Here is a 16,895-nt window from a genome sequence, read left to right as displayed (position 1 = left end):
GTTTATTATACTCTCAATCCAATTGAAGACCCTTGTCACCTGAAACAAAGTTAAAATAAAAAATCAACAATATCCCATACCTTCCATCGTTCAGTCTTGTCCCACGCTGTAAATCCATCTGAAGGGGTTAAATAATTTTACAAGCAGGAGCCTGCTACAACACAGACACTGCCACTGCTTTCTACAATGCCACTCTGGCATCAGCTATTGACACGGTCGCCTCTGTCATGCATAGCAGAGTGAGATGAACCAATAGACAACCCTGGCACAATAACATCACTAAAAAGCTTCGGCAAGTATCCAGAATTGCAGAACGGTGTTGGAAGAAAACACATTCACAAGATGATTTCACTGCACTCAAACAAGCAACACTGGCATTCAAATCAGCTCTCACCTCTGCTAAACAGGCCTACTTCACAACCCTCGTATCTTCCTTATCCCACAACCCCAAACAGTTTTCAACACTTTTAACGCCCTCCTCCACCCACCACTGCCCCCTCCGAGTTCCCTAATCATTGCCAAGGACTATGCCACACACTTCAAAAATAAGATAGACCAAACAAGGCAAGTCTTTGTTGTCAAACCACCACAACCCCTTTGTATACCAGACTAGTGCCGTAACTCCATAACTTCCCTCTCCAAAATCACTGAAGGGGAGCTTGCTCATCTCTCCAAATCACACTTCACCACTTGCGCACTTGAGCCCATCCCACCTCCTCCCCAACCTCACCACCACACCAATCCCCTCCTTTACCCATCTCTTCAACCTATCACTAACTTCTGGTACCTTCCTCACTGTTTTCAAACATGCCACAATTACACCGATCCTCAAAAAGCCATCCCTTGACCCAAGCGCTATGTCCAGCTATCGCCCTATATCTTTGCTCCTATTTGCTTCCAAACTCCTTGAGCAGCATGTCCATTCTGAACTTTCCTCTCACTTTGCATCTAACTCTCTCTTCGACAACCTACAATCTGGCTTCCATCCCCACCATTCCACTGAGACTGCCCTGAACAAAATTACTAACGACTTACTTACAGCCAAAGCTAACAGACAATTCTCTATACTCCTCCTTCTAGACCTGTCCTTTGCCTTTGACACAGTTGACTACTGCCTCCTACTACAGATCCTCTCTTCCTTTGGTGTCAAAGACCTCGCCGTATCTTGGATCTCCTCATATCTTACCAACCGCACATTTAGTGTTTCCTACTCCCATACTACCTCTTCATCTTGCCCCCTCTCTGTTGGTGTCCCTCAAGGCTCTGTCCTTGGGCCCTTACTCTTCTCAATCTATACATTTGGCCTGGGACAACTCATAAGGTCCTATGGCTTCCAGTACCATCTATATGCTGATGACACTCAGATCTACCTCTCTGGCCCAGATGTCACCTCTCTGCTCTCCAGAATCCCAGAGTGTCTATCAGCCATATCCTCCTCCTCTCACTTCCTCAAGCTCAATGTGGACAAATCTAAACTAATTATCTTTCCTCCATCTCGCATATCTCCCCTACCTGATCTATCTATCAAAATAAATGAAATCACACTTTCCCCTGTCCCCCAAATCCGCTGCCTTGAAGTAACCCTTGACTCTGCCCTGTCCTTCAAACCACACATCTGTTGTGAGTTCTGTTTTTGGGCTCCCTCTGGAGGTTACTGATGGTACTGGGTGATTTGTGTTCTGCTGTCTCTGGTGTCCACCTGTTCTATTAGGATTTGGGAGTTTCCTATTTAACCGGGCTTTCTTGTCATTTCCCCGCCGGCTATCAAGGTTATCAGAGTGTTTTGTTACCTCAGCTTCTGGCTTCAGTAATCTTCAGGACAAGCTAAGTTTTTGATTTTCTTGTTCCACGTTTTGATTTATTTTTGTCTTGTCCAGCTTGCATATAATTGTTTCTTTGCTGCTGGTTGCTCTATAGGGCTGTAATTGCTCCTCATGTTCCATGAGTTGGAACATGAGTTCAAGTAATTACAGGATGGTTTTTTGAAGGGTTTTTTGCTGACCGCGCAGTTTACTTTTGTATCCTCTGCTATCTAGTTTTAGCGGGCCTCTTTTTGCTGAATCTGATTTCATACTGTGTATGTGCCTTCCTCTCATTTCACCATCATTATATGTGGGGGGCTGCTATTTCTGTGGGGTATTTCTCTGGAGGCAAGAGAGGTCTGTGTTTCTTCTAATAGGGGAAGTTAGATCTTCGGCTGGTGCGAGACGTCTAGGATCAACGTAGGCACGTTCCCCGGCTATTGTTATTTGTGTGTTCAGGTTTAGGGTCGCGGTCAGCTCAGGTTCCATCACCCTAGAGCTCGTTGGTGCTTGTCCTTTTGTGATTCCCTGCCATTGGAATCATGACACACATCCAAGCTCTCGCCACCTCCTGTCGCCTCCAGCTCAAAAATATTTCCAGAATCCGTCCTTTCCTCAACCCTCACTCTACCAAAATGCTTGTTCATGCCGTAATCATCTCCCGCCTCGACTACTGCAACATCCTCCTCTGTGGCCTACCTTCTAACACTCTCGCACTCCTCCAGTCCGTCCTTAACTCTGCTGCCCGACTAATTAATCTCTCTCCTCGGTACACTCCTGCTTCCCCTCTTTTCAAATTCCTTCACTGGCTCCCAATATCCCAGCGTATCCAGTTTAAACTACTAACGCTGACCTACAAAGCCATCCATAACCTTTCTCCTCCATATGTTTTCGAACTAATCTCAATATCTTCCATCACGTAATCTCCGTTCCTCCCAAGGCCTCCTCCTCTCCTCCACACTTATTCACTCCTCACGCAATCGCCTCCAAGACTTCTCCCGAGTATCCCCCATCCTCTGGAATTCTGTGCCCCAACACATCCAGTTACCCACATTTGGATCCTTCAAAAGAAACCTGAAAACCCACCTCTTCAAAGACGCTTACAACCTGTAATGACCACATTACCACCTCAACACCATCAGAGCTACTGCAACCCCCGGCCTACTGTCTCCTTCCTCATAATCATGTAGAATGTAAGCCCGCAAGGGCAGGGTCCTCTTCCCTCTGTATCAGTCGTCATTGTTAGTTTTGTTTACTGTAAGTGATATTTGTATTTTGATGTAACCCCTTCTCATGTACAGCACCATGGAATCAATGGTGCTATATAAGTAATAATGATAATAATATGCCAAGGGTGGCATGAACACTTGATCTTTTGTGATAATGCCAACTATTGTCTTGGTTATTATGGACATAATTAAGACACTGGAGTATTGTATTGGGGGCCAGTTTGTGATGCTAGGGGTCTGACAGGTTCCCTTTCATCCCCTATGTCGAGTGCAGATGTATAGAGCGTGCTTAGCTCAGGGGGCTGAGGGAAAACATTGACAGCAGGTGCCAGCTGTCTTATACAGCCATTATCAGCCTCTATAAGCACCTTCCCCCAAAGGGCCCAATTTTCTAACCACAGTCAGGCCAACTTCCAGATTGTGAAATCCTGGCATACAGAGTGTCAAGGACCTAGTAAAGTACTTGGCAGCACTGGGCTATTGCAAAATGGGTTTCTTTCACAGACAGGAATGTCAAAGGGGGTTATGGAATCACACTCTGGAAACACTCATGAGCACTTTTTTTATTTTAAAAACATTTTAACACTTTGAACTTGCAACCGCTTGCCTCCACCAATCGGGGCTGGCAATTGTATTTAAAGTTTTTTAGCCTATGAACAAATGGCACCATCTTTAACTGCTCCTGTGTAGCATCACACAAACTTGCCTATCAGCTCCCAACTCCCCCTGTATACCCCAAAAATACCATTTGATATGCTGCCGCACTGTATGTAAATAAGGATTGTCCAGTCCGAGGGGCATCCTCGCTGCGGCGTCTGTCCCTCCTCTCTGCGTCATCCTGCGCAGTAGCCTCACCGGACAGTGCAGGCACACTTCTCTACCATACCATGAGCAGAGGATAAAACAGCACTGTGCAAGCGTATAGCGACATCATCAAAGCCAGGCTTTTGCGCAGTGCTGTTTGATGCTCTGCTCACGGTATGGCAGAGCAGTGTGCGCCTGCGCGATCCGGTGAGGCTACTGCGCAGGCGTGATAACTCCGTTCACAATGTGGATGACGTGTCTACATCAATCAAAGCAGGAGACGCAATTAGATGAATCACTTGCATTTTCCTCAACATAAAAATATGTACCATTAAGACAAAACCCCAAAACAATGGCACACTTGTGTGTTTTCACTACACTTGGATTTTTTCCATTTTCCAGTCTATTATATGGTAATGTGAATGGCGTCATTCAAAACTACCACTTGTCCTGCAGAAATACAAGCGCTCGGCCTCAGACGCAGCGTTCCCAACTTGATTTTTTTATTTTATTTCTTGACTTCTCAAAAAAATCACAGACAGACTTACGAGGCTGAAGTTGGTTTTTTATTCGTTCAGTTTCTTATTCGGAGCTGAAGTTGGTTTCTTATTCGTCAGTTTCTCATTCGACAATTTTTTCTTTTCTGTCTTTTATAGGTTTAACAACAAGAATAAGCATCACAATAACATACAATGCAGCGAGGTGCCCTGATGGGAATACAGTTAAAAACCGCTACAAAAACAATAAAACTGGCACAAAAATGGGCATCAATGTGGGTACCAAACTGCGTTGAAGAAAGGGTTAAATGACTTGGAGCCACCGATCTCACACTTCAGACATATAGAATAGGGAGCTCCACATCAAAATCACGTATCTCCAGCCTGTCCCAAATGGGTTCTGGGCATCAGAACTAGCATCAAAGTGGGCAGACAGTCAATTTTGCCATTTGAATAAGTAACTGGTGTTTTTAAGGGTTAAATGACTTTGGGCCACTGATCGCACACTTCGAATACACAGATAGTGATGCTTCGTATCAAACCCACGTCCTTCCAGCCTGGACAAATGGGTTCTGGACACTAGAACTGGCATCAAAGTGCGCAAACAGCCGATTTTCACAGATTTTAATAAGTAACTGATGTTTTTAAAGGGTTAAACGACATTGGGCCACTGATCTCACACTAAGAATACATTGATAGTGATGCACCGCATGAAACCCAGGTCTCTCTAACCTAGCCCAAAGGGGTTCTGGGCATCAGAATTGGCATCAGTGGCCATACAGCCCATATTCACAGATTTGAATAAGTAACTGACATTTTTAAGGGGTTAAATGACTTTTTGCCACTCATCTCACAGTGCAGACATATAGAACAGGGAGCCCCACATCAAATCCAGGTCTCTTCAGCCTGGCCTAAATGGGTTCTGGACATCAGAACTGGCATCAAAGTTGGTAATTTTCTCAGATTTGAATAAGTAACTAATGTTTTTAAGGGGTTAAATGACTTTGGGCCACTGATCTCACACTAAGAATACACAGATAGTGATGTCCTGCGTGAAACCAAAGTTCCTCTAGCCTGGCCAAAATGGGTTTTGGGCATCAGAACTGGCATTAATGTGGGCAAACAGCCCATTTTCACAGATTTGAATAAGTAACTGATGTTTTTAAGGGGTTAAATTACTTTGGGCCACTGATATCACAGTGCAGACATATATAACAGGGAGCCCCACATCAAAACCAGCTCTTCAGCTGGGCGCAAATGGGTTCTGGGCATCAGAACTGGCATCAAAGTGGGCAAACAGCCCATTTTCACAGATTTAAATAAGTAACTGATGTTTTTAACAGGTTAAATGACTTTGGGCCACTGAGCTCACACTTAAAATACACAGATAGTGATGTCCTGCAACAAACCCAGGTCCCTCTAGCCTGGCCCAAATGCTTTCTGGGCATCAGAGCTGGCATCAAAGTGGGCAAACAGCCCATTTTCACATATTTGAATAAGTAACTGACGTTTTTAAGGGGTTAAATGCCTTTGGGAAACTGAGACCACAGTGCAAACATATAGAACAGGAAGCCCCACATCAAAACCAGGTCTCTTCAGCCTGGCTCAAATGGGTTCTGGGCATCAGAACTGGCATCAAAGTTGGCAAACAGCCCATTTTCTCAGATTTGAGTAACGGATGTTTTAAGGGGTTAAATAACTTTGTGCCACTGATCTCACACAAAGAATACACATAGTGATGCCCTGCATCAAACTGAGATACCTCCAGCCTGGCCCAAATGGGTTCCTGGCATCAGAATTGGCATCAAAGTGGGCATACAGCCCATTTTCACAGATTTGAATAATTAACTGATGTTTATAAGGGGTTAAATGACTTTGGTCCACTGATCTCACAGTGCAGACATATAGAACAGGGAGCCCCATATCAAAACAAGGTCTCTTCAGCCAAGCCCAAAAGGCTGGAGGGACCTGGGTTTGATATGGGATATTACTATCTTGGTATTCTTAGTGTGAGATCAGTGGCCCAAACTTATTTAACCCCTTAAAACAGGGGTGGGGAACTTCCAGCCCGCGGTGGCTTTTCATGCGGCCCACGAGAAGGTCCCCGGAGTCCGCAATGTCTGGGCGGCAGCCACATCCTGCCAGCTGCCAGCCCTTTAACTCCAAGTGCACGGTACGCAGCGTTCATCACAGAACACTGCCTGCACTGCACATGAATGATGTCATCGGGGTGCCCGGGGTTGGTGATGGGGTGGTCGGGGATAGCGCCAAATGCTGAACCGTCCTCCTGTCCCCGAAGAGAAGCTGCTGCCAGAGAGTCCAGAGCGATCACTATGCTGGCAGCTTTCTGTCTGCAGGTGATTTGTGTCCCTCAGTTATGTGTCCACTGTGATCTCTGTGCCCCCCCACTATGTGCCCTCTGTGATCTCTGTGCCCCCCGCTATGTGCCCCAATATGATCTCTATGCTCCCCCAACTATAAGTCCCCTGTGATCTCTGTGCATCTCAGCTATGTGCCCCATGTCATCTCTGTGCCCCCCAGCTATGTACTCCTTGTGATCTTTCTGCCCTCCCGCTATGTGCCCCAATATGATCTCTATGCTCCCCCAACTATAAGTCCCCTGTGATCTCTGTGCATCCCAGCTATGTGCCCCATGTTATCTCTGTGCCCCCCAGCTATGTACTCCCTGTGATCTTTCTGCCCTCCCGCTATGTGCCCCAATATGATCTCTCTGCTCCCCCAACTATAAGCCCCCTGTGATCTCTGTGCCTCCCAGCTATGTGCCCCATGTCATCTCTGTGCCCCTCCTGTGATCCCTGTCAACCCAGCTATGTGCCGTGATTTCTGTGCCCCTCAGTGATCTCTCTGCCCCCCCCCCCCCCCCCCGCAGCTATATGCCCCCCATCTCTGTGCCATCCAGCTATGTGCATCCCTGTGGCTCCCACCTTTGTGTCCTCCTGTGATCTTTCTGCCCCCCTGTGATCCATGTGCCCCACTGCTATGTACCCCCTTGCATTGTTTGTGCTCCCATGTGATCTGTGCCCCCTATGACCTCTGTCCCCTCCAGCTATGTGCCCCAGATACGTGCCCCTCCATAATCTCTGTGCCCCCAGCTATGTGCCCTTCTTTGATCTTTGTGCCTCCCCCCCCCCCCCCCCCCTGTGATTTCTGTGCTCTCCAGCAATATGCCCCCGTGATCTCTGCGGCCCCCAGCTACGTGCATCCCAGCGATCTCGGTGGCTCCCAGCTTTGTGTCCCCCTGTGATCTATGTGCCCCCCTGCTATGTACCCCCTGTGATATTTGTGCTCCCATGTGATCTGTGCCCCCTGTGATCTGTCCCCTCCAGCTATGTGCCCCTCCGTGATCTTTGTGCCCCCCAGCTATGTGCCCTCCTTTGATCTTTGTGCCCCCTGTGATTTCTGTGCCCCGTGATCTTCGTGCCACCCCTGGAAAAGCAGCTGTGAGAAGCAACATGATCAGCATCACCTAACATGACAACTGCACCAAAGAGAAGCAGCTCCAGCCGTCACATTAAGGGTGAGTTACTGTAATTAATTGTTTGACTTAATATACTGGGGTAATTTTCAAGGCGATCATCTTTATGTGGCCCCCGGATGATGGTAGAAATGTCCAAATGGCCACCGGCTGGAAAAAGGTTCCCCACCCCTGCCTTAAAATATCAGTTACTTATTCAAATATGACAAAATGGGCTGTTTGCCAACCTTCACAAAAAACCAAAAGATAGTCAGCTCACCTGAATATCGGCTATTCCACACCTGTTCCTGCACGGAAAAGTTGAGCACTCAGTCCACAGAAAAATCGATGAATCCAGAAGGAATGTAGTAAAATCACTAAATTTATTTCTTCATTTTTTTTTAAAAAAGGAAAGGGTTGTATCCTATGGTACACCACTTGTAAATAAGTATAATTTCTTACAGCATTATGCACACATGGCAGCGTTCTTCCGACGCGTTTCGACTAACATCTTAATCATGATTTTTCTGTGGACTGTTTGCCAACTTTGACGCCAGTTCCAATGCCCAGAACCCATTTGGGTCAGGCTGAAGAGACCTGGATTTGATGTGGGGCTTCCTGTTCTATACGTTTGCACTGTGGTATCAGTTTCCCAAAGGCATTTAACCCCTTACAAACATCTGTTACTTATTCAAATCTGTGAAAATGGGCTGTATGCCCACTGTGATGCCATGAACCCATTTAGGCCCGGCTGCAAGGACCTGGGTTTGATGCGGGTCATCACAATCTATGTATTTTTAGTGTGAGATCAGTGACCCAAGGTCATTTAACCCGTTAAAAACATCAGTTACTTATTCAAATACGTGAAAATGGGCTATTTGCCCACTTTGATGCCAGTTCTGATGCCCAGAACCCATTGGAGCCAGGCTAAAGGGACCTGAGTTTGATGCAGCGCATCATTATCGGTGCATTCTTAGTGTGAGATCAGTGGCACAAAGTCATTTGACCCCTTAAAAACATCAGTTACTTGTTCACATCTGTGAAAATGGGCTACATGCCCACTTTGATGCCAATTCTGATGCTAAGAACCCATTTGGGTCAGACTGGAGGGACCTGGGTTTGATGCAGGGCATCAGTCTGTGTACTCTTAGTGTGAGATAATTGGCCAAAAGTCATTTAACCCCTGAAAAACATCAGTTACTTATTCAAATGGCCAAAATTGACTATCTGCCCACTTTGTTGCCAGTTCTGATGCCCAGAACCCATTTGGGCCAGGCTGGAGAGACTTGGTTTTGATGTGGGGCTCCCTGTTCTATATGTCTGCAGTGTGAGATCAGTGGCCCAAAGTCATTTAACCCTTTGATTAACGCCCTTCGGTGCCCGCTTTGATGCCCATTTTTGTGCCAGTTTTATAATTTTTGTAGCGGTTTTTAACTGCATTCCCATCAGGGCTCCTCGCCGCATTGTATGTCATTATTATGATGCTTATTCTTGTTGTTAAACCTATAAAAGACAGAAAAGAAAAAATTGCCGAATAAGAAACCAATATCAGCCTCGTGACAGACTTCATCTTCGACTTCAAAAATAATCATGGACATAACAATTTTTTTGTTTTACAGTGGGGGAAAAACGTGCCGGATTTTTATACGGTCTGTCCAGGATTTTTTGGACGGTTCGCGACATCTGTCGGCGGAATAATAAGGAAAACGGTTATGGCTCTAGGAAGAATGGAAGGAAACAATGAAAATGTGTCCAGTCAGGACAGAGGGACCTGAGGGAGAACCTGTGGCTCACAAGCTGGGGGCGTGTGTGACTGCTGGGGGGAGCCGGCCACAGATGCCCCAGGACACAGCCCTTGGCTACTGCTCCCCTCCACCTCTGCTCTCCGACCTCTCCCACTCCAAGACTAACTGAACTGACCGCCTCTTACTACAGGAAATGTCCTATCCCTCTCTACAGCCAATCACAGATCGCGTCTTCTGCGGTGGTGTGACGTAACGGTCCACACAGCGCAGCAATTTGTGAGCGGTGCACTGATTTGCTGCACTACTTCCGTAGGCGGGGTCTCGTCTCTTTCAGCTGTGGCGTTTACTTCCGGTCCGGTTTGGCGGCTGTTTCCGGGGTTGACTGTCGGTGTAAGCCTGACACATAAGTCTGAGGTAAGCGGTAACGAGCCGGGGCACGGAATTGGCGCTCGGTTTCCTTTATGCTGCTGCTGGGATGAGCAGGACGGCGGCCACCTACAGTAGCTATACAACCCGGGGCAGCGTCATGTTAAAGGGGCGCTCCATACATCCTCAGCTATGTGTCACTGGCTCTGCTGTGCAGCCCAGTGCACTCACACTGTCTCCAGGCTTCTCATTAGTGCTGTGTGTTTGGGTGGGAGATATCTGAAATATGGTTAAAAAGATTGACCACCTTTTGGGGCATTTTTTTTCATTAATATATTTAGGGTTAAACATTTTTTTTTTTGCCTGTTATGGGCTCTGGGTTGCCCGTCTCTTGCGGAATGGGTTAATTGAGGATCCGTCCGTCCATGAGCGCAGACTGACTGACGGAGAGGTTGGAGCTGCTGTCTCTCTTCTTCGGAGCTCCTCTCAGCTGACTTCGGGCCGCAGACGATATCAAAGGGAAATATGAAGCCAAATGGCACAAACATTTTAACGAGACCCATCTGCAAAAATAACTTTTGCTCCAAAATCCATGCATTTATGTAGATGAGACAAACTCTTGTCACATAAAAATATCTTAAAAAGTTGCTCCATTGCTATATATCCATCTATATATATATTTTATGATCTATCCCAAGAATGGATGGGCATCTAGCACCCACTGATCATGTGTTCTCAGCGGCAGCCATAGCAGCTGTCACCTGTAGTAGCCCCCGACTCGCTACATCACGTTCGGTCCGGTCTATATTTTACAAAAAAGGCCATCCATATATCCTGACCAGACAATCTTTTTAAAAGGAATCTGTCACAAGGATTTTGCTTCCCCCATCTGAGAGCTGCATGATATCGGAGCAGATACACTAATTCCAGTGATGTCACTAAAGGTACCGTCACATTTAGCGACGCTGCAACGATCTAGACAACGATCCCTATCGCTGCAGCGTTGCTGTGTGGTCGCTGGAGAGCTGTCACAGACAGCTCTCCAGCGACCAACTATGCAAAGTCCCCTGGTAACTAGGGTAAACATCGGGTTACTAAGCACAGGGCCGCGCTTAGTAACCCGATGTTTACCCTGGTTACCAGCGTAAACGTAAAAAAAACAAACACTACATACTCACATTCCGGTATCTGTCCCCCGTCGCTGTGCTTCTCTGCACTGTGTAAGCACCGGCCGGAAAGCAGAGCACAGTGGTGACGTCACCGCTGTGCTTTCCGGCCGGCGCTCACTGTCAGTGCAGAGAAGCACCGCGCCGGGGGACAGATACCGGAATGTAAGTACGGTATGTAGTGTTTGGTTTTTTTTACGTTTACGCTGGTAACCAGGGTAAACATTGGGTTAGTAAGCGCGGCCCTGCGCTTAGTAACCCGATGTTTACCCTGGTTACCAGTGAAGACATCGCTGAATCGGTGTCACACACGCCGATTCAGCGATGTCTGAGGGGAGTCCAGCGACGAAATAAAGTTCTGGCCTTCTAGCTCCAACCAGCAATGTCACAGCAGGATCCAGATCGCTGCTGCCTGTCAAACTCAACGATATCGCTATCCAGGACGCTGCAACGTCACGGATCGCTAGCGATATCGTTCAGTGTGAAGGTACCTTAACTGGGCTGCTTGCTGCAGTTTTGATAAAAGCGCTATTGTATCAGCTATGCACCTATCAGCTCTCTGAATGCTGAGCGCTGTATAACCCTACTCACACCACTGATTGGCAGCTTGCTGTGTACACTGCACATAGGCAGAAAGCTGCTAGTCGGAAATGCGGTGGGGATTATAGGATTACATAGCAGCAGGTTTACTAGTCTTGTAGTGAGAATCTCCTCATGATAATACTTTAATTTCATTCAAACTACAAAAAGCAGCCCAAGAAGTGACACATCGCTGGAACTAGGGTCTCTGTCTCTACATTATGCTGATTAGGTATCAAAAATCTGGTGACTGGTTCCCTTTAAGCCCTTCTTGACTTTGTGATTTTCCGTTTTTGCTCTTTCATTTTTTCCTCCTCTTATTCCAAGTGCTCTAATTTTTTTTTATATTTCCATCCACATAGCCGTATGAGGGCTTGTTTTTTTGAGGGAGAAGTTTTACTTTTGATTGATATAATCCATTATGTCATGTGATGCACTGGAAAGCCGGAACAAATTCCAAGTGTGTTGAAATTGCAAAATAAAAATGTAATTCCACAATAGTTCTTTATTTTTTTTATTTACCATGTTTGCTACATGGTAAACCTGACCCAGCAATATCATTCTTCAGGTCAGTACAAGTACAGATGCCAAACGTTATAGGGTTTTTTTAAGTAGTGTAGTGAGAAAAAATTATTTGCTTTGGTTGCCATTTTCCATGACCCATAATGTTTTCATTTTTCGGGATAAGGGGCTGTGTGATGGCTTAATTTTTGTTCCATGAGCTGACATTTTTATTAAAACCATTTTGGGGCAGACATGATGTTTTGATCGCCTCTTTTTAATTTTTTTTATCGCAGTGTTGCGGCCTGCCAAAAATCATAATACTGGTGTTTTTATTTTTCTCTTGCTACGCTGTTTACAAATCGGATTAGTTTATTTTATATTTTGATAGATCAGACATTTCTGAAAGCAGCGATACCAAATGTTTTTCTTTTTTTTTTTTTTTTTAATTGTTCATTAAATGGGGCAATAGGGGGGCTGTCTTAACTTTTTCATATTTTTTAAAACCTGTTTTTTCTAATTTTTTTTTTATACTGACTTCAATAGTCCCTTTTAGGAGACTTTGATCGTCTGATCGCCTGTGCTATACATAGCGTTGTTCAGCCCTGCTATATTATAGGAGAAATCACAATCTCTTCGGGTACGTTCCCACGGTCAGGAACCGGCAGCACTTTGGATGCATCACATGTCCGCTCTGTCAAAAGCGCTGCTGGCTTTTGAACGCAGGTGATTCCACATGTGTTCATTGACCCGTGCCAAATCACTGCGCCCAGTACATTGTATGTGGACATTTATCATGCGGAGATTGATCGTCTGCGCAAGATAAATTGACATGCTGCGTTCTGGAAAGACGTGCCGCATGTGTGTCTCCGCAGGGAAGCCACGGGTGCCGGTGCACACATAGTGGAGATGGGTTTTCTGGAAATTTCATCCACTATGCTGTAACATCTGGCCGCTGCGGGTTGGATGCTGCAGATGTATTCAGCATCCAACCCACAGCGTTTACTGACCATGGGAACATACCCTTATGAATGGCGGCCTGGGTGCACTGGAGGAATGTAATGACAGGCACGGGGCTCATCAGTAGACCCCCAGCTGTCATGACAACCCATCGGCGTCCCATGACAAGAGCGCTCTGCTCTCAGCTGTTAAAGGCACAAGATGGCTGATTAAATCAGTCATCATGTGCATGTAAAGATGTGGGCTTGGCAGGAAAACAACCTTTGACGTAAATGTCATAGGTCATGAAAGGGTTAAGGAAAAGAGTAGAAGGAAAATGGCTAAAGGAAATTACAGAAATAAATCCCTAAATTCCTTGACAAATCATGACCTTTTTATCTAGGAAGGTAATAGCTATAGTGCATCAAAATGTCACGCTACACTGACAGAAACTTGTCCTAATGGATAGTACTATGAGCTGCCTCTTCTTGTCAGTGTTAGGCTACATTTAAACGTTCAGTATTTGGTCAGTATTTTACATCAGTATTTGTAAGCTTAAAACCAGGAGTGGGTGATAAATGCAGAAGTGGTGACTTGTTTCTGTTATACTTTTCTTCTGATTGTTTCACTTCTGGTTTTGGCTTACACATACTGATGTGAAATACTGAACGTGTGAACGTGGCCTTACAGTATGTGTACTGTACACAGCGTTTATTTCAGGAAGATTCTGCGTGAAAAAGTGCCGCAAACCTGCCACAAAATGAAGATGGTGAACAGCAATGTAAAAACGACATGGCTGTGTAAGTGACTAGTCAATTATTACCACTTCATTTTTCCTGCAGCTTTAGCTAGGAAGCTGCTCGCTAGTTATGGCATCAATTATGGGGGAAAAAGATGCCGGTTGCAGAGCTGCTGCAAGAACAACTGCAAAGCCGCTAGAAAAGCGGGAAAAAGGCACCAGTTGACCCCCCTGTGTATAAAATGATCCACTATATTAAGACCTTGTGTACAAGTAAATAAAATGAACCATTCATAGGCAGTTACATTTTTTTTTTTAGCAGTGTAGGATATGACCCCAATCTCTAGATGGTTATGGGAGGACACTTGGTTGTTCAGGCACATGACAGCGTGTCAAACACTGGATGTTCGGGGCCCCCTCATTCAAGTGAATTGTGTCCGGGTACTGTTCTGGTACCCTAACCCAAACTTTTTGTAATGTGACAGCACGGCAAACACCTCTTCTGATTGACTGTTAAATCATCACCATCCGACAGACAGCCGCAGTTCCCATGGTGTCAGCTGATAGGACTACTGCTCCCATCAACCAATGCCTGCTGCCACTAACAACAGCTAGATCAGGCGGTGGCTGATGGGAGTATTCATCAGACTGCACTCTAAATAAATAATTAAACCCACGGCTGAGGGCTGCAACCCTCAGCTGTCAGCAAGGCTGATTATCAAAAATAGAGGGGGTCCCCACGCCATTTTTTTTTTTAATTATTTAAAAAAAAAAAATTTTTAAAACAGCATGGGGTCCCCCCCATTTTTGACAACTAGCCTTGCTAAAGCAGACAGCTGGGGGCTGTTAATGGGCCATGTATATTGGCCCCCTCAGCATAAAAATAGCCCGCAGCAGCCCAGAAAAGGCACATCTATTGGATGTACCAATTCTGTCACTTTGCCCAGCTCTTTCCACTTGCCCTCCAGCAGTGGCAAGTGGGGTTCATATTTGTGGGGTTGATGTCACTTTTGTATTGTCAGGTGACATCAAGCCCACAGATTACTAAAGGAGAAGTGTCCATAAGACACCTGTCCATTACTAAACGAGAGAAGAATGGTTGCGTGAAAAATGCTTGTTTTAGTGAATCGGTGCCAAAGTCTATTCACATAAAGCTGTACATTTTGCATGTGACCTTGCAAACATTTCTTTTCCACAGGTCATGGACTCCCGCTTTAGCCGTGGAAAGTCTACCATTTTAGAGCGTTCACTCGCTAGACCAAAGACAGAGGTGAGCCTTAGTGCATTTGCACTTCTGTTCTCTGAAATAGTCCAGTACTGCCAAAATCGTGTCTATTCTGTTTCTGAGCTCCAAGCAAAACTATCTGAACTTGGCCAGCAAGTCGGATGTCGCATCCTTGATCCGCTGGTGATGAGAGAGAAGAATGGAAAACGAGAGACCAAAGTTATTAGTGCACTCCTTTTCATAAAAGTTGTCGCTTGGAAAGCTCTATTTGGTAAAGAAGCAGACAAGCTAGAGCAAGCAAATGATGACGACAAAACTTACTACATTATCGAAAAGGATCCTCTCATTAATTCGTACATTTCTGTACCGAAAGAGAACAGTACTCTAAACTGTGCATCTTTCACCGCTGGCATTGTAGAGTCTCTGTTGACCTGTAGTGGATTTCCAGCAAAAGTAACTGCACATTGGCACAAAGGAACCACCCTCATGATTAAATTTGACGAGTCGGTCATTGCACGGGACAAAGCTCTGGATGGACGCTAGCCTGTATATATCAATCACATTCTCAGATTTCTCTCGTGTGAATGTTTGTATCAGTTTAACCTCAATTTATTTGTAATGTTTTCCATACGCATGACACCTACATTGTGTAATTCGTATAGATTGTTTAAAGATCTCCAATCTTTTCTCGGTTTGCATTTATTAAATGTGACTATTTATCTTTAATGTAGTCATCAAAACGTACAGTAAATAAAAATCACTTCTGTACACTGTCTGATTTTCTTTGTGAAATGCACTCAAAAAAGTGCACAGAATTTGTATCAGATGCAGTGTTCAGCTGGCTGTAAATGTTGCAATAGCTGTGTGTCATTGTTTTTGGCACAGTCACCGTCACTGAATCGTCCAGTCGGCTGAGGAATGTCAGGTTCACGACTTGCGCGATATGTTGATTTCTGTTAGCTACGTGCAAAGGTCTCTTGAACCCTCTCCACTGTTTTGCCTGTAACACTTGGTCCTCCTGGGCTTTTACGTTTACACAATCATTCTGTGTTGTTAAATTGACGATGCCACCGCAGAATACTCTAGTGACCTGGTGGGTCACTTTCATACTGTCTTTGGAACGCTTGCTTTGGAATAATAACAATTGATTTACACTTCTCATACTCTAAAATACAAAACGCTTTCTCTTGCATAGTTGCCATTTTTGGATCTGATGTCGCCCTGCCACCTAGTAAGTCACAAGCGAGTCTGCACGCGAGTTATAAACTGAGATGTGAACTTGTGATACATTATTATTACAAATGGGTGAAATTTATATCTTTGCAATAATATGAATGTAAATCCAATTTAATCTTTTATAATGATCCTGTATCTGTGAAGTGTAAAGGAAATGAGTCATGGTATTCTAAATATTTAAAAAATATTATTGTGAAAATTGTGACATGCATTTGTATTCAGCCCTCCTGAGTCAATACATTGTAGGACCACTTTTCTCTGCAATTAGTGCTGCAAATCTTTTGGGGGTACAGGTGTTTCTCACAAAAAAGATTATCACCCAAAAGTTAATTTATTTCAGTTCTTCAATACAAAAAGTGAAACTCTATATAATATGAGTCATTACAAACGGAGTGATCTACACTGTGTTCCAAATTATTATGCAAATTGGATTTAAGTGTCATAAAGATTTAATTGTTTTGTTTTTCAAATAAACTTGTGGATGGTATTGTGTCTCAGGGCTCAATAGATAACTGAAATGAATCTTAAACACGTGATAATTAATTTTCCAGGTGAGTCTAATTAAAGGAAAACTACCTTATATACTCGAGTA

At 44.9% G+C, this 16,895-nt stretch overlaps 1 protein-coding gene across 1 annotated transcript; it reads left to right on the top strand.

Moving 5' to 3' along the window:
• Positions 1-9,844: 9,844 nt before the first annotated feature.
• TRAPPC5 (trafficking protein particle complex subunit 5) lies at positions 9,845-15,835 on the top strand. The gene is made up of 2 exons (XM_069752495.1): positions 9,845-9,966; positions 15,041-15,835. The coding sequence occupies exon 2, from the start codon at positions 15,044-15,046 to the stop codon at positions 15,608-15,610; it is 567 nt and encodes a 188-aa protein (XP_069608596.1). The 5' UTR covers positions 9,845-9,966; positions 15,041-15,043; the 3' UTR covers positions 15,611-15,835.
• Positions 15,836-16,895: the final 1,060 nt, after the last annotated feature.

The sequence above is a fragment of the Ranitomeya imitator genome, chromosome 2 (assembly GCF_032444005.1).
Source record: "Ranitomeya imitator isolate aRanImi1 chromosome 2, aRanImi1.pri, whole genome shotgun sequence".
NCBI classification, from domain to species: domain Eukaryota; kingdom Metazoa; phylum Chordata; class Amphibia; order Anura; family Dendrobatidae; genus Ranitomeya; species Ranitomeya imitator.
The sequence above is the reverse complement of the archived record's forward strand: the minus strand, read 5'-3'. Positions and strand labels throughout refer to the sequence as shown.